The 23,780-nt window shown below is 32.9% G+C and overlaps 1 protein-coding gene across 3 annotated transcripts in view; it reads left to right on the forward strand.

Moving 5' to 3' along the window:
• Positions 1–805: 805 nt before the first annotated feature.
• The window catches only part of LOC306857172 (CLIP-associating protein 1-B-like), a 56,502-nt gene continuing 33,527 nt past the window's right edge, over positions 806–23,780 (forward strand). Inside the window, exons 1-16 of one of the 3 annotated variants that reach the window (XM_079396922.1) lie at positions 806–878; positions 1,133–1,236; positions 1,317–1,408; positions 2,041–2,116; positions 2,392–2,489; positions 3,529–3,593; positions 12,710–12,838; positions 13,873–13,949; positions 14,625–14,717; positions 18,312–18,457; positions 19,906–20,041; positions 20,888–20,958; positions 21,057–21,116; positions 22,488–22,565; positions 23,163–23,330; positions 23,423–23,469. In XM_079396922.1, coding sequence (XP_079253048.1) covers positions 815–878; positions 1,133–1,236; positions 1,317–1,408; positions 2,041–2,116; positions 2,392–2,489; positions 3,529–3,593; positions 12,710–12,838; positions 13,873–13,949; positions 14,625–14,717; positions 18,312–18,457; positions 19,906–20,041; positions 20,888–20,958; positions 21,057–21,116; positions 22,488–22,565; positions 23,163–23,330; positions 23,423–23,469 — 1,504 coding nt within the window. In that variant the 5' untranslated portion in view covers positions 806–814. Of the gene's footprint in view, positions 879–1,132; positions 1,237–1,316; positions 1,409–2,040; positions 2,117–2,391; positions 2,490–3,528; positions 3,594–4,653; positions 4,734–10,024; positions 10,147–12,709; positions 12,839–13,872; positions 13,950–14,624; positions 14,718–18,311; positions 18,458–19,905; positions 20,042–20,887; positions 20,959–21,056; positions 21,117–22,487; positions 22,566–23,162; positions 23,331–23,422; positions 23,470–23,780 lie in introns of those variants that run through there. The other 2 variants (XM_079396924.1, XM_079396923.1) reach the window with 2 other exon arrangements.

Genomic DNA, 23,780 nt, shown 5'->3' on the forward strand with positions numbered 1-23,780 from the left:
AGGTATGCAGTCGATTTTTTTATTTAGTTTTTCCATTTTTCAAGTTATTCCATTTATTATCATTATTTAATAATACTTTTTAAGTAACATATTTGTCTGTTTTTTGAGTTTTCATGTTTTATTATATTATAAATATGTTTATGTTGTAATTGCATAAATATGTTTGGAATTGCAGTAAGTGTTTCAGTAGTTTATTATGATGGTGTCAGCAATAATACGCTAGGGGTCGCTGTTTAATGCACTTTCACTTCTCTTCTGTTATTCAGCTTTAATATAGGGTCCAAAAATTGCACCATAGCCTAAACAGAACAGTTCAGGTGATGCGAGTTGTGTTGGTCAGGTGTTAGCAGGGCTAATCTCACTATACGTTCATTGACCAGCCCAGGCCACCCCCAGACAAAGATGGTTAAATTATAAACCCGCGGCCCAATGCTTTCCTACAGTCCTGCTGCTCTTCACGACGATGGTGACTCTGAAGAACCACAAACTCGGCTGTTCACCTCGAATACTGTGCTCGTCTGACTCAACACCGTTCACTTTCACAGAATCTGTCATCATTTACTGCAAACTCATCGTATTCTTGAGGATATTTGCCAATGAAACACAGTTTAGTGGGCATTACCCATAATCCTTTGCTGCTTGGATTTGCATACACAGTCTGACTCACGGAAAAGAGGTTTTCAATGCAGTTCTGACTTTTAAATGTTACTGAATGTCATTTGTAATGCAACTTATCACTATTATTATTGAAATATCCTACTTTTTTATTATTTTGATGAATATTTGTGGTCTTTTTAAGGTGGCGCTGCTGGGAATGGACATAGTATCTGCTTTAGTGATCAGACTTCAGGAACGCTTCAAAACACAAATAGGAACAGGTGAAAATGTTTCTATATTAATAATCATAATAATAATTATTATTTAATATTTATTGTATTTTTAAAATTATATTAAATTTTTTAATATTACAATGATTGAAATTGACTCTTTAAAAACTATTTTTAAGTAAATATTGTAAAGTTTGATCGCTAATTTGAAACTCATTTTTGTGAGTTTATTGATTTATAACAACACAGATGCTAATAGTTTAATCTAATCTTCATAATATGTCTTATTTTTGTTTTTCTCTCAGTTCTGCCCAGTTTAATCGATCGTTTAGGTGATTCTAAGGACCAGGTTCGAGATCAAGCGCAGTCACTTCTGTTAAAAATCATGGACCAAGCGGCCAATCCGCAGGTGACACACTTAAAGCATCCTGCTTTAGAGTAATGTGAATAAATTGTGGCTAAAACTAATAAAAGTATTATTGTTTGCAGTATGTTTGGGACCGAATGCTGGCCGGATTCAGACATAAAAACAACCGGACCAGAGAAGCTGTCTGCTTTTGCCTTATTTCCACTCTTAATGTGTATGTACCTGTGCTCTTTTAACATCGTGGAGGCTTTTTAGAAATCTTTTGAATCAAATTTAAGTTTGATAATTTTTTTTAAATAATTCTATATGTTTTAGTATTTTTTTTATGTGCTTTTGTCATTTTTAGTAGTTTAAAAAAAAAAAGTTTTTATTAGTGCTGTCAAATGATTAATTGCATCCAAAATAATCGCTTTTGTTTACATAATATATGAGTGTGTACTGTGTTTATTTATTATGTATATATAAATACAAACACATGCATGTATATATATATATATATGTTTATATTTTAAATATATTTCTATATAATAAATGATATGAATATAAATATAGACGTAAATATTTTAAAAATATATACTGTATGAGTGTGTATTTATATATACATAATAAATATACACAGTACACACATTTATATTATGTAAACAAAAGCATTTATTTTGGATGCGATTAATCATTTGAGCACTATTTTTATTTCAGTTTAAGTTTGTTATTTTAGTAAATCAAGGTAAACTAAATTAAAATAAGAAATGTTGCATTGACAGCTATTTTAAATACATAAATGAATGAACCCTAACCCTCACCAAATGTAGTTTTATTCAAAACTGTGCTTGTTTTGATGTTTTGCAGATACGGAGCTCACGGTTTAACGCTTAGCAAGATTGTTCCTCATATCTGTCATCTGTTAGGAGACCCGGCGAGTCAGGTGAGAGGGTTTTGCTCTGGTCTTCCTCAGATCTCTGGGTTTGTAGTGTTATGGTCTGTGGATCCCTCTGCTGCTCATCACAAGAACTGTGGCTATACCATGGTATAGTGATGGAAATACCATGCTAATTTGATTATATAAGACGTTATTGAACATTTACTGTATTCAATCATATTAGCATGTCACTATATAGATATATGGAGTACCACAATGCAATGCAGTGCACTCAGCTTCTGTTTTTTGATATAGCATGAATGATGGGTGTTTGTGGTCAGGTTCGTGACGGTGCGATGAACTGTCTGGTGGAGATTTACAGACACGTCGGGGAGAGAGTGAGGATGGATCTGGGGAAGAAGGGCCTGCCGCAGTCACGGTAATAAAATCACAAAAATAACAGTTATTATTATTAAAATCACTTCTTCATAGCAACAGTGGCAACCACATTTAACAAAAAATATTTTATGTAATTTATTAAAAATGTATTTAAATTTCCGTTTTGTTTTAATTTAATGTTATACTTATTTTTAACTAATAAGTGTTATAAATAGGTTTTACTTATTTACAGTGCCAGTATTGTGTGCTTTTTATTCTTCATCTTTTGTTTTTACAGTGCCATCTACATTTTTACAAAACATTTTTATATAAAGCACTCAAATTTAATTTTTAAAAATAATTTTCATTTTAATGGGAGTTTAATTGAATTATTAAAATGTTAATGTATTTTTAATGTAAAGATTTGTTTTGAAGTTATTATAAAAATATTAATATATATGTTTTTAATAGTTTTGGTTTTACGTCGTACATTTGCGTAAACTACTTCATAGTTTTGATATTGTTTACTTTTTTATACTTTATAATTTATTTTAATTTTTTCTGTTACAGTGCCATCCCTATTTTACAAAACATTATGTAATCTATTGAAAATGTATTCAAATTTGACAAACATTTTTTAGTGTTAATGTTAATGACAATTTAATTTTAACTTTTGCAAATTCTAACACCATTTTTAATTTAATGTTTATTTATTATTCAAATAAATTATCAGTTATTTATTTATTGAGTTATTCTAAAAATAAAAACTGTAATTAATTTATATTTTCTTAATTGTCTTTGGTTTTATTTATTTACAGTGCACCACTTCACAATTTTGATATTGAATACATTTTATATAATTTTTTACTTTTTATACATTTATCTTTTTACTTTTATTTTTGCTTTTATACTTTTTTATTTTTTATTTAATTAATAAATTTTTTTATTTTTTTGTGCTGTTTATCCCTTTATGATTTATTTAGTGTTGAAAGATAAATATGGCCGGTCTCAGTGTGTATTTGTGTTTGATTCCTGCTCTTTTATGATGAGATGGACACTATGAGCTCTAATGAAGTCTCTCTTCTGTCTGTTTCGTTCAGGTTGAATGTGATTTTCAGCAGGTTTGATGAAGTCCAGAGGTCTGGGAACATGATCCTGTCCTCAGGTGAGTCAGTCTAGTTATATTTGATGTCACACATGATGATCTGTGTGATGTAATAAGACACTGTCGGCTGTAAATCACTGTGAAACCGTATGAAAGCTCTATCAGGTGCTGTTTATGAACTGTGCTTTCTTCTGTGTGTGTGAAATGCTCGCTGCTGAGATTGTTCCCATCGTCAGGCCATTGTTTCCTCGCTGCCCCAGTTTCAGTGTGTGTGTCTGTGTGTGTGTGAGCGTGTGTCTGTGTGTGTGTGTGTCTCTCTGTGTGTGTGTGTGTGTGTGTGTGTATGTGTGTGTGTGTGTGTGTGTGTGTGTGTGTCTGTGTGTCTGTGTGTGTGTGTCTCTGTGTCTGTGTCTGTCTGTGTGTATGTGTCTGTGTCTGTGTGTGTGTGTGTGTGTGTGTGTGTTGGTTTCCTTTTTGATGGTGGAATGTGGAGTGACTTCATCTGTTCTTGTCTTTTCCACAAGTTTTCGTCTTTTATATTTTTTTAGCCCTCGTAATGCATTCACAAAATGCATTATTTTCACATTCTGGGTCTGAAAGAATAATTATTTTATAAAACAGTCATAAGTTAATATTTTACAACCATATTGTATATGTTTAGCAACTTCTCATAAATAAGTAAATGTGATAAAATTTCTGTATAAAAGTTTTTAATGTTACCATGTTATTACTGCATTTAAACTACAGTAAACTACTTGAGAAATTCTTTGAAATTTCAAATTACACATAAACCACACACAAAAAAAAAAAAAAAATCACATTATATGAGCCATAAAACCGAATGCATCAAATATGATACTCAACAAAAAACACATGCAAACTTTTCTAGTATATTTTGTGTAAAGATTCAGTAATAGTTCTCCACATGACTCGTGCTCTATATGAAGTCTTCTGAAATCATATGATGGTTTTATATGAAGAACAGACTGAAGCTCTGAAATGTCATTGACATTTATGTATAATATGTGAGCTATTCCTTTAAATGCGAGTGAGGTCAGTAAAGACGGAGTCACTGCAGACGAGAGCAGCACTGTGTGTGTGAGTGTGTGAGTGTGTGTGTGTGTGTGTGTTCAGTCACAAGACTAGAGAAGCAGAGCTTCATTACAGCAAATCAAGCCTCCGTCATGACAGCAAGGGAAGGTAAGACTGCTCTGGATGTGTTTCAGTAGAGTGCTGCAGGTGTATTGGAGACGTTTGTTGCATGTAATGCATGTGAGGATCAAGTGTTCAGGGTTTGGTCTGATAGGGGCTTTCATTTCTGCATCTTCTGACTGTCTCGAGCTCATCTCGTATCTCTTTTTTCTTCAGTTTATAGGCTGCAAATGTCTTGAAATCAGCATCATTAGCATATTACTGCTGTTTAAACGGCTCGTTATGTGTCGTCTGGTTCCTGTGAGTTTGTGATCCGCGTCTCAGGTGTCTGAAGTGCCCTGAAGTATTCATGATCATCAACTTAATATTTGATACTCTGCCACCCGTGCAACTCATCTTTTTCATGATTTTCTGATGGCTTTAGCTGCTCTCACATTCACCCGAGGCTCAAAATATTCCTGTTATCACCTTGTATTTACATCTCGAATGTGTTCACTAGTTCTGTCTTTGAGGAGACGCTCTCTGATTTCGTGACTAACATTTTTATAAAGTGCAAAATAAAATGCACTGGAAAAGGTTTGCGCAAAAAGTAAGTTGCATAAAAATGTAGATTGATGTAATTTGAGAGAATAAACCCTCGACTAACTGTGAGATGGTCTGAGAGGTTAAGATATATTAGTGCTGTGTTTATAGAAATGATCCCAGATTACTAAAGTTAATGCTAATTTACATTCCACTTGAGATATTTAATTTTAAAATAGATATTAAAGACCCTTTGGAATGGGTAAATTAAATATCTTATTTAGTTTACATTTTAAATTGTAAAAACTCAAGTATAGTTTTTGCCATCAAAAATGCTGGTGTGGCATTAAAACAAACAATACTAGCACAGTGTGCATCTGTTTTTATGTATTATGAATGATGTATTTAATTCTAGCACTAAAATAAGTGCTAGTGATGCTTGACTTTACAACCACACAAATAAAATCGGTTAATAATCGTCTATAGAGTGTTTCATGGTGACTGTGATCAACAGAAAATGAGCCGCGTTTTTCCCGAGGTTTGAGGCTGAATGTTGCTTTTGTGCTGCGTTTCTCGGCTGCCAACTAACATGCTGTGATGAACAGACGTCTGTGCATGAGAATCACAGAGAGACGAAAGGAGGTCTGTGCAGTTTAAGACGGTCTTAACAGCGTTTGAATGAAAGCGTGTGCTTGATACACAAACGCTGAAGGGATTTCGCTGTGTTTACAGCATCTTGTGTGTGTTTGGGACGTTTTGAGATCAGCACACACACATGCCGCAGCAAAAATAAGCAGCTTTGGATTGGACGCACGGCTCAAATAGGACATTTTTTCACCTTCGGTCGGTCCAGCTACTCGTCACTTCGTACGCAACACTTTAAGTAGGTTAGAGAGCGATTTGGAGGAAAAATAAGCACCGTTGCTCAGATATTGTGTGTTTTTGCCTTGAAGGAGGGAGAAGGATCATGTTGTTTGATGCATTAATGCACACGCAATATCTGTCATCAATCACCATAAAATCAAATGAAACTAAAATAAATAAAACATAAAACCTACAGTATATAGACATATTAAAAAAGTGACAAAAACACAACACAAATGCTAAAACTTGAACTAAATTTAAAATGATAAATAAAATGTAATTGAAAGCACTGAGTCAGAAATATATCCATCAAATTGATTAATTAGGTGTTTATTGAGATGATCAACTTAGATTAAGAAAGTGTTCACTTCTTATTCCTAAATCTACAGTTTTATGCATAATGCACTTTTTATTTTATTTTCATTTTTTATGTTTTTAGGGGGAAGTTTGAGATAATATTGTGTAAAAATTCAATTTTGCTTATATATATATATATATATTGTGTGCATGTCATTAGCTTGGATAAATGTATTATATGTGCATTTTGGCATGATCTCAGTCGTTCTGGTGTAATAAACTGCAATGGTTATGAAGAATTAGTCAGAGATGGAAGAAATTAATTGTTAAAAATGCATTTTTCTCAAAATAAGTCAAGTCACATGTATTTATATAGCACTTTATACAATAACACTTTACAACAAGCAGCTTCACATGAAAACAGTATTATGTTAAATTAATCAACAAATTTGATTATAGCAGTAAAGTAGCTCTAAGAAGACAGTAGTGTCATTATTCATGATCGATTCAGTTCAATAGTATTCTTTGCATTTTAAACCCCAGTAATTGTTAGTGACAATATATTTACCTCTTAAAAAAGTTTCAGCCGATATGGCAATATTGTGCCGTTTGAAACTCGGTTTTATAAAGTTTTCCTTTCATCAAAAGTGCCTTATGAAAGGTTCTGTTGCGTTGTCTTGTTTAGGAGTCTAGTTTCTGATATTATTAGACATATTTGATCCTCCATCAGTTTTCTGTGAAATGCATCACACATATTGAACGCTGGGCTTGTGTTTGGTTGTGTAACGTCCCGTCAGTCATTGAGTGTTTCTCACATTCCTCTCATTCTGTCTTAATGAGGATTATTAGATTCGTTCAGAGCCGATGAACTCCTGACAGACAGCAGCGTATTTCATCTGCTCTAAAGCACAAATTCTAGCACTTTGGTTTCACACACACTTCTGAATCACAAGCTCAGAAATCATTTGTCAGCATGTGGCGTAAAACACTGAAAGACGTCTTTTAGATCAGTTCTTTTGGTGAAAGCCATCACAGCATCAGGACGCAATCTGTCCCGATGATCGTTCACATATATTATTGCTCTTCTTGTGTTTACCAGATCATATTTGTGTATTTGTTGTGTAATCTTTGTTATGAAAGAGTCTTGTTTTAAGACCTTTCTTGCTTGATATGTAGTTTTATTATGTTGCTAATTCACAACTGATTTTACAATATATTATTTGATACTTCACCAGAAAGTGACATGTTTGACTAAAATACAAACATGTTCTGTAACACAAGCTACCAGCTCATAATTGAATTGAATTGAATATACTTTATTGAGAGATTTGTCTTGGACTTCACACGATACGGCCAGTTATCAACATTGAACACACATAACACATACAGGATCACATAATTCAACTTACAGTAAAAATAAAAATATAAATATTAGTGCTGTCATATGATTAATCATGATTAATCGAATCCAAAATAAAAGTATGTGTTTACATAATATATGTGTGTGTGTATTGTGTATATTTATTATGTATATATAAATACACACACATATATAATGTATGTGTGTGTGTATATATATATATATATATATATATATACAGTACACACTCATATATAATGTAAACAAATACTTTTATTTTGGATTCGATTAATCATTTGACAGCACTAATATATATTACAACCTACGGCATGCCTAGACTTAAGAATCCAAATTTTGTAATTCTCTATTTAATAATTTAACCCTATTTAATGATTTAATTAAAACGAGCACAGAAGATGTTCTGTAACACAAAGTACCAGCTCATTAGTTTTAGTGTTCTGCTACCTGCTGGTGAAATGTGAGATTTAAAAAAAATTAATCTGATATTCATCACAATATTCTTAAAATATTTAACAATTAAAATATTCCAAAATAATGTTTTTTTATTTTGCATTTTGACTTATAACCAGAGCTCTGATTATTTGTTATACTCTATTTTAATAAGTTTTTAACCAGTAAGGATTATAAATAGTGATGTTTCATTTCAGAGAAAGTGGTTCATATGTGTTATGAATTTTGAACTAAAAAGCTAATTAAATATGGCTGATATGTAGATTTAATTGCACGCTCACACACACTCGCGCACACACGCACGCACGCACGCACACACACACACACACACGCACACACACTCACACACACGCACACACACACACACACACTCACACACACGCACACACACTCACACACACACACACACACACACACACACACACACACACACACACACACACACACACACACACACACTCACACACACACACACACACACACTCACACACACTCACACACACACACACACACACACACACACACACACACACACACACACACACACACACAGAAACATGTCTGTCGGTGTAATACAGGTCTGTTCTGCAGCATGAGTGTGTGTGTTTGCTGTACTATCTGCTGGTTAACCTGGTGTAGTTTGTCAGTCAGTGTGTGACGGTGTGTTTTTTTCAGCGATGATGATGAGTGTGTGATTTCAGCCAGAGTCATGAGCGGATGCAGTCAGCTGTTTGGATGACTCTCTCTCTCTCTCTCTCTCTCTCTCTCTGTGTGTGTGTGTGTGTGTGTGTGTGTGTATTTGGAAGAGCACTGATCTGATGAATAATCCAGGACTGTAATATTTAATGTCTCCCTTTTTTGCTCATTATTTAATCAGACTGTAAATGTTTTTAGATATTTAGATCTATAGACTATTGCTGCTTATAATAATAATTATATATTTATAAAACAATATACTACTTATTTATTAGTATAATTAAACTGCCTCCTCGTTTTTGACCTGCATTTTCTCTCAGACCCCGCCCTCTAGAGACATGTCAGCCAATCCGAACGTGTAGGCTTCAGTGATAATCATATTTAATGTTTATTTATTGATTTATTTTTAAACTTTTGTATTAGCTTTTTAATTAACGTTTTGTTAACTTTTTTATTTTATAATTTTTAAAATTATTATTGTTATTTATATATCCTTTTTATTACAATTGTATATTTATTTATATATATATATTTCCATTACAATATACTCATTAATATGCATTATTATAATTATTATTATTATACATTTTTATTTATTTATTTATTACTATAAGCAGATTGCCTCCATCCTTTTGACTCGACTTCTCTCTTATTCTATTTTTATGCTTATTTAATTTTAAATATTTTAATTCTGTCTTTTTTTCTTATTTTCCATTGTACACTAAATATGACCAAAATATTATTTTAAAATATTTTATTAGTATTATTTATAAAGTTTTATTTATTTTTATTTATTTATTTATATTAAAATTTTAATAACTTTTAAAAAAGAATTGTATTTATTTAATTAAATTATTAAATTAATTTAAATTTTTACATTGGTATTATGAGAGAACTGGACCGCTGCTCACTGAATTAAACATGCAATTAAGTGAGGTCATGTGACAACAGTGCATACTGTTTCACATACAATCTAAAACTACAGTATGCAGTGTACATGTAGTGAGCAGTATGCTAGTATTCCATTCTGAACACAGCCCATGTGCGAGGCTCCTCCCCCTGCCCTCCTCCACCCAGCGATGTGGGCGGAGCGTCATCAGTAATAGCTTGCTCCAGTTTCCACACACACACTCTCACACACACTCACACACAGGGAGGGGTCGATGCCGCTGAAGGCTGTGTCAGAATGAGGCAGCGTGGGAAAGCATGAGGATATGTTGAGGAAGCTGGTGTGCCGGAGGATCTGCGCCTGTAAGCATCTCACTGCCTGAGCACTGCATGAGCGGCGAGACGGAGACAGACAGACAGACAGAGACGGAGGGGATGAGCATCTCTGTGATCTCTGCCTCTGTCTTTCTGAAATCTGATCGCTGTGTTTAAATACTGCATGCATACCGCGCGTGTGTGTGTGTGTGTGTGTGTGTGTGTGTCTGTGTTTTGCATTTATGTCCTCAGCCTGTAAATTGAAAATGCTTAATAGACATAAATAATGTATTCATTAAGATATACAAAAGCCTTGTGAGGGTTAGAGGACAGAAAGTGTCATTTTCTCAGAGTAAAAACAAGAACAAAAGTGCGTTTGTAGACAGAAAATTGCATTATTAACTGTTATTATAATTAGACTGCCTCCATCCTTTTGACTTGCCTTCTCTATTTTTACTTTTATGATCTTTTTTTTTTTTTTTAAATAAGGTATTTTAATTCTGTCTTTTTTTTTGTTTTTATTTTACATCAAATTGGACCAAAAGATTATTTAAATTTTTTTTATTTCATATTAAAATTTCAAGATTATTTTGTTAATTATTTTATTTAATTAAATTATTTAATTCATTTAAGGGCACCAAATGTCATTGTAACCTGCATTTCAATAGAAAATGCTTAATAGACATGCAAAATATCATTAATTAAAATATACAAAATATAAAAACAAATGTGTGTTTGCAGTTGTCTCCAGAATTTTCATTATTAATTATTATTATTAGTCTTTTTAAAATAAAAAATATATATTTTAATTTAGTCTTTTTTCTTATTATTTTTTATTTTATAAACAATTGTACCAAAAAATTATTTGTTTTATAAAAAAATACTATTTTTATTTTTTATTAGTATTAATTATGTATATTCATTTTTATATTTACGTTATATGTTATATTTTTATATTAAAATATTGTGTAAAATTAGTATATTTTATTTTATAATATATATAAGTATATAATTTATATCTAAATTATTTTATTTTATTTATTTTATTAAATTAATTAAATTATTGAATTCATTTATGGTCACCAAATGTCCTCATGACCTGCCTTATGGAAACTTTCAGTGGAAAATGCTTATTAATCCTGGAAAAGAACATATTAATTAAAATATGCAAATTGTTTGTGAGTGTTAGAGGACAGAAAATGTCATTTTCTCCATGTAAAAACAAGAAAATGTGTTCAAATGTGTGTTTGCAGACAAAATTGTCCTCAGAAATTGCTTGAAACATCATTTTGGGGGTGTATCATAAATTATAAAGTAAATAAAGTTCTCTTCTAGGGGTCAGAGGAGGGTTTGAATCTGTTTTTATGTAAAAATAATAGATGTTTGTGGTTTAGATATCTAGATGAATGTGTGTTTGTTTCCCTGGAGGTTTCTGGAGTAGTTCGGTGAATGTTAGAGGGCTGTTTGCAGTGAAGGATTGTGGGAGAGAGGTGTTGACACTAATGCGTGATGAATAAGGTCGGGTGTGTGTGTGTGTATAAATAATTCATGGCGATTGATCGCTAGTCTGGCAGATTTTGGTGATGTTTCCTCACGTGAGTGGCTCTGCCGGGGTTTCCTGAGCTGCTGAGTGAAGAAGGTGACGTCCTTCAGACACACACACACACACACACACACACACACAGCACAGCACAACTGAAGTCTGTAGGTGCAGCGTAATATCAGGATGTTCAGATGAATGTCTGTGGGTTTTACAGCCTCGTCTTATTTATTCATGTTTCGTTTGCATGCATTAAGCTGAATTTAACTTGTAGTGCAAACCAGGGTTATTATGATTCTCTGAAACGAAAGATATTAAAAGCATTAATTAAATTAAAATGATAAAATATAAATATTGGATGAAAAATGTAACTAAATTTTAAATAAACATGTAAAAATGCAATTAGAAAAAAAAACAGCAAATGTAAATATATATGTGACCCTGCAGCACAAAAGCAGTCATGAGTAGCACAGATATATTTGTATCAATAGCTAACAATACATTGTATGGATCAAAATTATACATTTCTCTTTTATGTCAAAAATCATTAGGATATTAAGATCATGTTCCATGAAGATATTTAGTAAATTTCCTACTGAAAATATATCAAAACTTTTGATTAGTAATATGCATTGCTAAGAACTTCATTTGAACAACTTTAAAGGAGATTTTCTCAATATTTAGATTTTTTTGCTCCCTCAGATTCCAGATTTTCTAATAGTTGTATCTCAGACAAATATTGTCCTATCATAACAAACCATACATCAATGGAAAGATTATTTATTCAGCTTTTATGACTGGTTTTGTGGTCCATATGTGCATGTGGAAAAAAGCATATAAACCTAATAAAGATAATAAAATAAAATACAAATTAAATGAATACAATTACTTTTACAAATTAACTTTTAAAACCCTTAAACCTTAAAAAAACAAACATTAATAAAATGAGAAAAGCATATTACAAGATTTAAAAAATAACAAACATTAAAATTAAAATGGCAATGTAAAAAGTCCAAATATTTCAAACAACTTTAATAGTATATAAATAGTGTTTTCTTTGTCATTCCTCAGATAAGAACATCGATGATGAGGATTCGGTGGATGGAGGTCGTTCCTCGTCGTCCTCTAAAGCAGCGTCATCGGTGCGGCGGACGGGATCCATGCGCAGACCGAGCTCCGCGTCCAGCACCAAGAGCTCAGGTGAACAACCTGCATCTCACAAGCTTGACTGTTATTATGCTATTTTAATGAAAATGATGGTGTTGCTTGTGTCTTCTGATTGGGCAATCCAGTGTTCAAGTTTTATCCAAAGCGACTTACAAATGAGGACAATAGAAGCAATCAAAATCAACAAAAGAGCAATGATATGCAAGTGCTATAACAAATCTCAGTTAGCTTAACGCAGTACAAGTAACACGTTGTTTTTTATTATATTATAAATAAAAAGAAAACAGATGGAATAGAAAAAGTATAGAGCAAGCTAGCAACCTTTTTGCTTTTGTTGATTGTATAATAAAAAAAACAAAAACAAATTGATAAAATACAAAAAGATTAGAAAAGCTAGTGTTAAAGAATAGAATTAGAATAGAGAGTGCTAGAGTTGAGGGTCAAATAAAGATGTAAGAGATGTGTTTTTAGTCAATTCTTGAAGATGGCTGAGGACTGAGCTGATTGGATTGAGCTCATTCCAACAGATGGGAACAGTTAATGTAAAAGTCTGTGAAAGTGATTTTGTGCCTCTTTGGGATGAACAATAACGAACACAAGCTTCTAGAGGCACACAAATCTGAAGTAATGAATTTAGGTAAAGGAGTGCAGAGCCAGTGGTGGTTTTGTAGGCAAACATTAATGCCTTGAATTTTATGCAAGCAACTATTAGCTACTAGCCAGTGCATATATAATAATATAAGAACATATATCTAAAATAAAAAAAATATAAATATAAATATATAAAATGATATATATAACTTGTAATATGTTTATATAAAATTTGCTAAATGTTGTATTTTTATTTTTATTTTATATGTAATAAAATAAATATTATAAAATTGTATATTCTTTACTATTATTATTTGAAATTATTTTGTATAGAATTTAAAAGAAATATTAATTAAAATATATAAAAAGTTTACACACACACATATATATATATATATATATATTATAATAATAAAAAATATTAAATATAAAATCTATATTTAAAGCTGACTGGACATGTTGATTGTTCCTATCAGGTAAGGAGAGCTCTGGTGCCGGTGCTGTTGACGAAGAAGACTTCATCCGTGCCTTTGAAGATGTGCCCGCCGTACAGGTAAGCATTAGTGGGCTTCATAACGCTAATATGTTCAACAATGTTAGGGGTCAGTAAGATTTTTTTCCTTTAATAATTTCAATGCATTAAATTGATCAAAATTGACAGTAAAGATATTTATAATGTTACAAAAGTTTCCATTTCAAATAAATGCTATTCTTTTAAACTTTCTATTCATCTGTGAATCCTGAACAATAAAATGTATCACGGTTTCCACAAAAATATTGGTCAGCACAACTGTTTTCAACATTGATATAATAATAAATGTTTGTTGAGCAGTAAATCAGTATATTATTATGATTTCTGAAGATCATGTGACACTGAAGACTGGAGTAATGATGCTGAAAATTCAGCTGCGCATCACAGAAATAAATGACATTTTAATAGATATTCACATAGAAAACAGCTACTTTAAATACTTTTTACTGTATTTTTGATCAAATAAATGCAGCATTGGTGAGCAGAAGAGACTTCTTTCAAAAACATTAAAAACCTTACTGACCCCAAACTACATGCAAATGCATCTGTGTGTCAGTAACTCGTAAATCATCAATAACGACACGACTGTCTGTAATGTGGAGTGTCAGTCTGGACTCTGCATTCAGTGGTTTTCCATTAGAGGTCTCTGGACAGATGCCAGTGTTTAGTTTGATGACGCTGTTGTTTCGATCACAGATTTACTCGGCTCGAGAGCTCGAGGACTCCATGAACAAGATCCGAGAAATTCTGTCCGATGACAAACACGATTGGGAACAGCGAGTAGCTGCAGTGAGTGATTTCACATTTATAATGGAATTTAATGGCTGCTTGCTACTCATCTCTCTGGAATACTTGATTGTGATTGGTCGATGGCATCATTCTGTGGTCACGTATTTGTGTATAATGACTCCAAACCATGTAATTATTTATTGTTTCAGTGATTGTATACATAGCTGTGCTAGTTTCATGTCTCTTGTTTTCTTTCTTCTCACATAATATAAAAATAATCAACAAATAATTTGAACTCAAATCAATATTTCATGTCCATCATTTATTTAGTTGTTTAGTAAGAAGGGGAATGTGAAGTCAACTGGTCATTATTGCAAAATTATGGAAGCCCAATTCTGTCATGGGAATAAAATTTCTGCCATTTCTGAGTTTACAGTACATCACAATTGTGAGTTTATATCGTAATTCTGAGTTTATATCTCAATTCTGAGTTTGTCTCGCAATTCTGAGTTTATGTCTCACAATTCAGAGTTTATATCGTAATTCTGAGTTTATATCTCAATTCTGAGTTTGTCTCGCAATTGTGAGTTTATATCTCAATTCTGAGTTTGTCTCGCAATTGTGAGTTTATATCGTAATTCTGAGTTTGTCTCGCAATTCTGAGTTTATATCGTAATTGTGAGTTCATATCTCAATTCTGAGTTTGTCTCGCAATTGTGAGTTTATATCATAATTCTGAGTTTGTCTCGCAATTGTGAGTTTATATCTCAATTCTGAGTTTGTCTCGCAATTGTGAGTTTATATCTCAATTCTGAGTTTGTCTCGCAATTGTGAGTTTATATCGTAATTCTGAGTTTGTCTCGCAATTGTGAGTTTGTCTCGCAATTGTGAGTTTATTTCGTAATTCTGAGTTTATGTCTCACAATTCAGAGTTTATATCTCAATTGTGAGTTTATATCGTAATTCTGAGTTTGTCTCGCAATTGTGAGTTTATATCGTAATTGTGAGTTCATATCTCAATTCTGAGTTTGTCTCGCAATTGTGAGTTTGTCTCGCAATTATGAGTTTATTTCGTAATTCTGAGTTTATGTCTCACAATTCAGAGTTTATATCTCAATTGTGAGTTTATATCGTAATTCTGAGTTTGTCTCGCAATTGTGAGTTTATATCGTAATTCTGAGTTTGTCTCGCAATTCTGAGTTTATGTCTCACAATTCAGAGTTTATATCATAATTCTGAGTTTATATCTCAATTCTGAGTTTGTCTCGCAATTGTGAGTTTATATCTCAATTCTGAGTTTGTCTCGCAATTGTGAGTTTATATCGTAATTCTGAGTTTGTCTCGCAATTCTGAGTTTATATCGTAATTGTGAGTTCATATCTCAATTCTGAGTTTGTCTCGCAATTGTGAGTTTATATCATAATTCTGAGTTTGTCTCGCAATTGTGAGTTTATATCTCAATTCTGAGTTTGTCTCGCAATTGTGAGTTTATATCTCAATTCTGAGTTTGTCTCGCAATTGTGAGTTTATATCGTAATTCTGAGTTTGTCTCGCAATTGTGAGTTTGTCTCGCAATTGTGAGTTTGTCTCGCAATTGTGAGTTTGTCTCGCAATTGTGAGTTTATTTCGTAATTCTGAGTTTATGTCTCACAATTCAGAGTTTATATCTCAATTCTGAGTTTATATCTCAATTCTGAGTTTGTCTCGCAATTGTGAGTTTATATCGTAATTGTGAGTTCATATCTCAATTCTGAGTTTGTCTCGCAATTGTGAGTTTATTTCGTAATTCTGAGTTTATGTCTCACAATTCAGAGTTTATATCTCAATTGTGAGTTTATATCGTAATTCTGAGTTTGTCTCGCAATTGTGAGTTTATATCATAATTCTGAGTTTGTCTCGCAATTCTGAGTTTATGTCTCACAATTCAGAGTTTATATCGTAATTCTGAGTTTATATCTCAATTCTGAGTTTGTCTCGCAATTGTGAGTTTATATCTCAATTCTGAGTTTGTCTCGCAATTGTGAGTTTATATCGTAATTCTGAGTTTGTCTCGCAATTCTGAGTTTATATCGTAATTGTGAGTTCATATCTCAATTCTGAGTTTGTCTCGCAATTGTGAGTTTATATCATAATTCTGAGTTTGTCTCGCAATTGTGAGTTTATATCTCAATTCTGAGTTTGTCTCGCAATTGTGAGTTTATATCTCAATTCTGAGTTTGTCTCGCAATTGTGAGTTTATATCTCAATTCTGAGTTTGTCTCGCAATTGTGAGTTTATATCGTAATTCTGAGTTTGTCTCGCAATTGTGAGTTTGTCTCGCAATTGTGAGTTTGTCTCGCAATTGTGAGTTTGTCTCGCAATTGTGAGTTTATTTCGTAATTCTGAGTTTATGTCTCACAATTCAGAGTTTATATCTCAATTGTGAGTTTATATCGTAATTCTGAGTTTGTCTCGCAATTGTGAGTTTATATCGTAATTCTGAGTTTGTCTCGCAATTCTGAGTTTATGTCTCACAATTCAGAGTTTATATCTCAATTCAGAGTTTATATCTCAATTCAGAGTTTATATCTCAATTCTGAGTTTATATCTCAATTCTGATTTTATATCGTAATTCTGAGTTTGTCTCGCAATTCTGAGTTTATTTCGTAATTCTGAGTTTATGTCTCACAATTCAGAGTTTATATCTCAATTCTGAGTTTATATCGTAATTCTGAGTTTGTCTCGCAATTGTGAGTTTATATCGTAATTCTGAGTTTGTCTCGCAATTGTGAGTTTATAGCGTAATTCTGAGTTCATATCTCACAATTCAGAGTTTATATCTCAATTCTGAGTTTATATAGCAATTCTGAGTTTATATAGCAATTCTGAGTTTATATCTCGTAATTCTGAGTTTATATATCAATTCTGAGTTTATATAGCAATTCTGAGTTTATATCTCGTAATTCTGAGTTCATATCTCACAATTCAGAGTTTATATCTCAATTCTGAATTTATATTGTAATTTTGAGTTTATATCTGTCAGACCTCTGTCGTGTGTGTCATGTGTACCTGCCTCTTGTTTCCTTATTTAGTTTGTTTCCTGTCCTTGTTTAATGTGATCATTAGTTAATTCTTGTCCAGCTGTGTTTGTCTCATTATCTATGATCATCCTGTGTATTCATAGTCCTGTCTGTTCAGTTTGATTTCATCTGGTCTACTTGTAACTCCCTGGTGTTCCTGTCTGTGTCAGCCTTGTCTTGCCCTGCCTTGCCTTGTTTGGATTTATAAAAAACTTTTATTTTGAGTTTACCTCCTCGTCTGCGTGTTCCTGTATCTTCCTCGTGTGTGTGTGTGCACCGTGACAATATCTCAATTCTGAGTATATTTATCTCAATTTTAAATTTATATCTCGATTCTGAGTTTATACCTGACTAGTCTGATTTTTATTTCTCAGAATTGCAAGAAAAACTCAGAATTGGGCGATATTTAAATTTTTTAATCCCATGGCAGAAACAAGCTTCCATACAAAATAGAGCCTTTCAGAGCGACGGACGTCCATTTTGTCATGTTTATTTTGTAAAGTATGATCAAACTGGTCGTTATCACATCAATCCAGTATTATGGGGTCATGTTATTTGAATGTAACCTTTGACCCATTGATTTGTTTATTTACAGCTGAAGAAGGTTCGTTCTCTGCTGTTGGCCGGCGCGAGCGACTACGATGGTTTTTTGCAGCAGTTACGGCAGCTGGAGGGGCCTTTTAAACTCTCGGCTAAAGATCTGCGCTCACAGGTGGTGCGCGAGGCCTGCATCACACTCGGGTGAGTGAAATGTTTGTTTTTAGAGTGAAAGATACCTGCTAAGCTGCTTCATCTCCTTTGATTGTTTTCTGCAATGTAAATCAGTCTTATCCACTGATAGGCTTTCAAATACATCTATATCTCTCAGGTTTAAGGCAGTGCTGGTATAAACCATCATCCTGTTCAGCCCTAGTTGAAGACGGACTGACTGCTGAGTGGTGATGACAGACTTAGTTTAATGAAAAGAATCAATTAGTTTAAGTGGTCTGGTTTCAAACATTGGACGGATTCCAGCATCATAAGATCTGCTGCGCTTCATGATGGAGCAGAGAGTGTGAAGCACTTAGTGTGCATGAAAACACACACACTCTCATTAGACCGACGGGCTCTGTTCCAAACCATAGGCAACTACCTTCATAAGCAACATCACAGCTTCAATAGAAGCACAAAAATGACTGATTTGGAACACAAATATAGCTCTTCATTTAAAACGCATAATTGATTTTAAGTTACCATGTCGTTTAACTAATGATGTGATGTTCTAATAAGCACAACTATTGGGTAAAATAGTGCATTTTAATTGTATTTACATTTTTGCATTACATTTTTTTGTATTTACAAAAGTGCATTTTAATTGATACATTTGTTTTTTTTCATCTCTTGATTGTAATGTAGAGACATACACTTCCTGTAAAGCTGCTTTGAATTGATACTTATGGTGAAAAGCGCTATACAAATAAATATGAATTGAATTGAATAATTTCAAATGTATTTTTAAATATTATATAAATATAAGTCAATATTTGTTTTTTAATTGATATTTTGCATGAGTTTTTAAGTGTGAAAATGTTTTATATATTATATGTAAATATTCAATTCAATGTTAAGTGTCAATTAAATATATTTTTATTATTATATATTAATATGAATATAAATTATTTAATCTAAAATATTTTATTGGTACTTTTCAATATTGCATGAATTAATTTGTTAATAAAAACATATTCCTAAATATTATTTATAAATATATAAATGTTATATATATAAATACGTATAATTCAATATTTTACTTGATCGTTTTCAGTATTGCATAAATTTAATTGTTGATTAAATATATTTTTGAATGTTCTATAGAAATAATTTTTTTCAGTATTGCATGAATTTAAGTGATTAAATATATTAAAATATTATAAAGATTATATAAATATTAATATATAACATTCTAATTATATTGCATCACTGTATGCATGAAGTTTGTGTGTATGTGTATGTATATTTGTAATATTCTATATATATATTTTATTATTCTCTGCAAAGGATAGATGCAATGCTTAGATTGAAATGAGGTATCTTAGAAGGAAGCCTGGTTTTGACAGCCTCAAAATGCTCCCTTCATAGGCAGCTCACTAGGTTTTGAAACCAAGTTTAAGTGTTCTGTGTTAGTCTGATCTCTGATGTGTCTCTTCCAGATACCTGTCATCTGTGTTGGGTAATAAATTTGATCACGGAGCCGAGAACATCATGCCAACGTTACTGAACCTCGTCCCCAACAGCGCTAGAGTTATGGCCACATCCGGAATGGCGGCGATTCGTCTCATTATACGGGTACGTGTAAACACACACACACACACACACACGGGCAGCTGATGCTCTGTGTGACACACAGTCAGGCTTGATGTTGGATTCAGGGCGGCAAACATAATCAATAAGATTGATCTGCATGTTAGTTGTGTCTCTTCCAGTCTCCTGCATGTGTTTAGTGTGGGCTTTGTGGGTTTGATGAACATCACAGTAGGTAGAAACACCCCAGAGTGCTTCCTTTTGAATTATTTTCTATTCCTGATGCTGTCCAAATCAGTTTTACTTCAGAATAATTGAGTCTGTGCAGCGCAGCTTGGTCTGTGCATTTGTCTGCAACGTGAGCTACTCAATCTAGATTAAACAACATTTATACATGGAATATTTGTATTAAGCTGTTAATGTTATAAATAATTAAAATACATATATAAAAAACTATAAAAATACATTAATATAAAAAAATACAAAAATACATTAATTATAGCATTTATACACTAAGATATATATATATATATATATACTGTGTGTGTGCAATAATTAATACTGTGTAATACATTAAAAAATTTATTTAATATTTTTATATTTATTTATAAAATATGCTATTAATGATAGCATATATAGTTGTACTATTATTTCATATATGCATATGTATTTTTATTATTTATAATAAATAATTATATATATTTTTTAAACAAATATTTATATAATATTACAAAACTAGGTGATTAATACATAGAATACACTTTCCGTTCTAGAATCTCACAGATTTAAACCTGAAATCCTTATATAAAAATTTCCAAAAAGTTAATTTGGTCATATCTGTATTTATGTGTGTTGTAGTAACACTGTGTAATGTGTTTGTTTCTTCTTCAGCACACTCACTATCCACGTCTGATTCCCATCATGACCAGCAACTGTACGTCTAAATCAGTGGCTGTCAGACGGTGAGAACACACACACACACACACACACACAAAATAACATGTCCTCTTTGATTTGAGTCGCTCTGATTTTAACAGGAATTATTTGCTCTGACTTACAGACGCTGTTATGACTTTTTAGATCTTCTTCTTCAGGAGTGGCAGACGAATTCTCTGGAGAGGTGAGAATTAAAGACATATTTAATCATTTACTCACCTGCATATCATTACAAATCTATGCGAAACACCAGATGATATGTTTTGAATAATGTAGTTTGTTGCCCTGTTCCATATTTTCCATGAGTTACGGCTTTTTAAATATCACCAAATCGTTTGGTTGAACTGTTTCATTAAACTGAATCATCCAAATGAACTGGCTCTTTTGAGTCAATGTTTGTTAAATGAATCATTTGATCCAGTATTATAAAACTGCTACTTTTTGTGAGTAACTGTCAGTGTAGTTGTGGTTTAACTATATTAAAGGAATTGTTCACCAAAATGAAAATGTGCTGTAAATGTTCTCATCCGCAGGCCATCCCAGATTAAGATGAGTGTGTTTCTTCATCAGGTTTGTAGAAATGTGTCTCTGCAATGGATGCTCTGCAGTGAATGGGTGCCGTCAGAATGAGAGTCCAAACAGCTGATAAAAACATCACAATAATCCACACCACTCCAGTCCATCAGTTAACATCTGGAGAAGACAAAAAAAATAAATCCATCAAAACGTTTTTTTTTTTTTTTTTTACTAAAATATGTGTCCACAATACCGCTTCCTCCAGTGAAAAAGTGTTTTGGTCTGAATCAGGAGAGAAATCTGCACAGATCAAGCACTGTTTAATCTAAGCAAATATTTGGCTGGATTTTGATGTGAGATACAACAGGAGATGCACTTTTTCAGGAAGCGTTATTATGGATTATGGACTCTGATTTGAGTTAAAAACATCTTAATGATGGATTTGTTTCAGCTTTTGTCTTCTCCAGATGTTAACTGATGGACTGGAGTGGTGTGGATTATTGTGATGTTTTTATCAGCTGTTTGGACTCTCATTCTGACGGCACCCATTCACATCCATTACTGAGACACTGATGCAGAGACACATTTCTACAAACCTGATGAAGAAACAAACCCATCTACATCTCGGATGGCCTGAGGATGATTTTTGGGTGAACTGCTTTAAGTAGCTTGACAGTTTCAGAGTGGCTTCACTCTTGACTTTGAGCAGATGGAAAGCTCCATTTATGAAACCTGATGACACAGCGACAGTCTGGATCCTCAGGAGAGGATCTAGTGTCCATGTCTGATCTCAGAAAGGCTCTCACAGATGAGATCAGGTCTTCATGAGCGCATACACACTCAGAATCAGGCTGACGTCCTTGATGAACCCACGCATGTTGGCCATGGCAATGTCACCTCGCCTTCGCCAGCACTTCCCGGTTAATGGATGGAGAATCGGGTTTCAGCCGATTGATTGATTCCAGCTCATGTTCTGCTGTGGTGGAGTTTGGCAGAGCCGCTGAATGGACTCACAGTTTTTATCCTTTCGTCTCCTCAGGCACATCGCTGTATTGATGGAAACCGTTAAGAAAGGAGTTCATGATGCCGACTCTGAGGCCAGATCAGTCGCTAGGAAGTGAGTGATTCTGTGTTTGTGTTTAATAACTTGATTGTTGATATACAAATCATCTCAACACAGAAGGGATTCAATGATATAGACATTTTACTCAATATATACTCAGACCTAAATGAGCTGATTTTGGGAAAAATTCAGGCATCAAATGATCACAATCAGCATTATTTTAGCATCATAGCTACATTTTATATATAAATTAATATTTATTTCTATGTAAATGTGAATTATTTTAGTACTTCAACTTAAACTAAAAAAAATGTAAATGTTGCATTGACAGCCCTTTTTTTAAATTTGAGATAATGTTTATTTTATTCATGCAATTAAAATGTATTTCTATGGTTTTAGTTTTAGTTAACAATAACCTTGATTACAATGTAGAATAGTTACATTACTGGATAAATGTTTAGCGCTAACAACTATGTAGCCTTGGAAAAAAAACACCGCTCTAATATCAGCCTAATTGCACTGATGCTAATAGAATAAACAAATATTGGGTGATATCAATATGGCCATTTATATGTTGATAACTTGAGCATTGAGTTTATTACAGTGAGATGATGTTGACGAGCCGCAGTAATCTGAATGCATGTTTTGTAGATGTTACTGGGGTTTCCACGCCCACTTCAATAAGGAGGCGGAGCATCTGTTTCAGGCGCTGGAACTGACCTATCAGAAAGCACTGCAGTCTCACCTGAAGAGCTCCGACAGCATCATGTCTCTGCCGCAGTCCGACCGCTCGTCCTCCAGCTCGCAGGAGAGCCTCAAGTGAGAAACGCTCTCAATTCAGACTCCTTAGTGTGTGAATGAGCTTTCACTCTCCAATCTTTGTGTTTTCACACTCTTACTGTGTCTCGTAGTCGGCCTCTGTCTGCTAAAACACCTGTCGGGAGCAGCTTGAGCAAAAGTGAGAAGTTTTTTTCTTATAAAGAAAATTATTTTATAAAATAGCAGTGTAGATGTATATGGAAGCCCGTTTTCACCACTGAATAAAAAATTAAAAAGGTAATTGCAACTTTTGATCTCACAATTCTGACTTTTTTTCTCGCAATTGCATAGCATAAACTCGCAATAGTGAAAAAACTCATAATTGTGAGATGTCACATCGCAATTCTGAGAAACTGACTTTATCTCGCAATTCAGATTTTTTTTCATCAGAATTATGTTTATATCTCACAATTCTGACTTTATAGCATGCAATTGCGAGTTACTTTTTAA

The sequence above is a fragment of the Barbus barbus genome (assembly GCF_936440315.1).
Source record: "Barbus barbus genome assembly, chromosome: 37".
NCBI classification, from domain to species: Eukaryota; Metazoa; Chordata; class Actinopteri; order Cypriniformes; family Cyprinidae; genus Barbus; species Barbus barbus.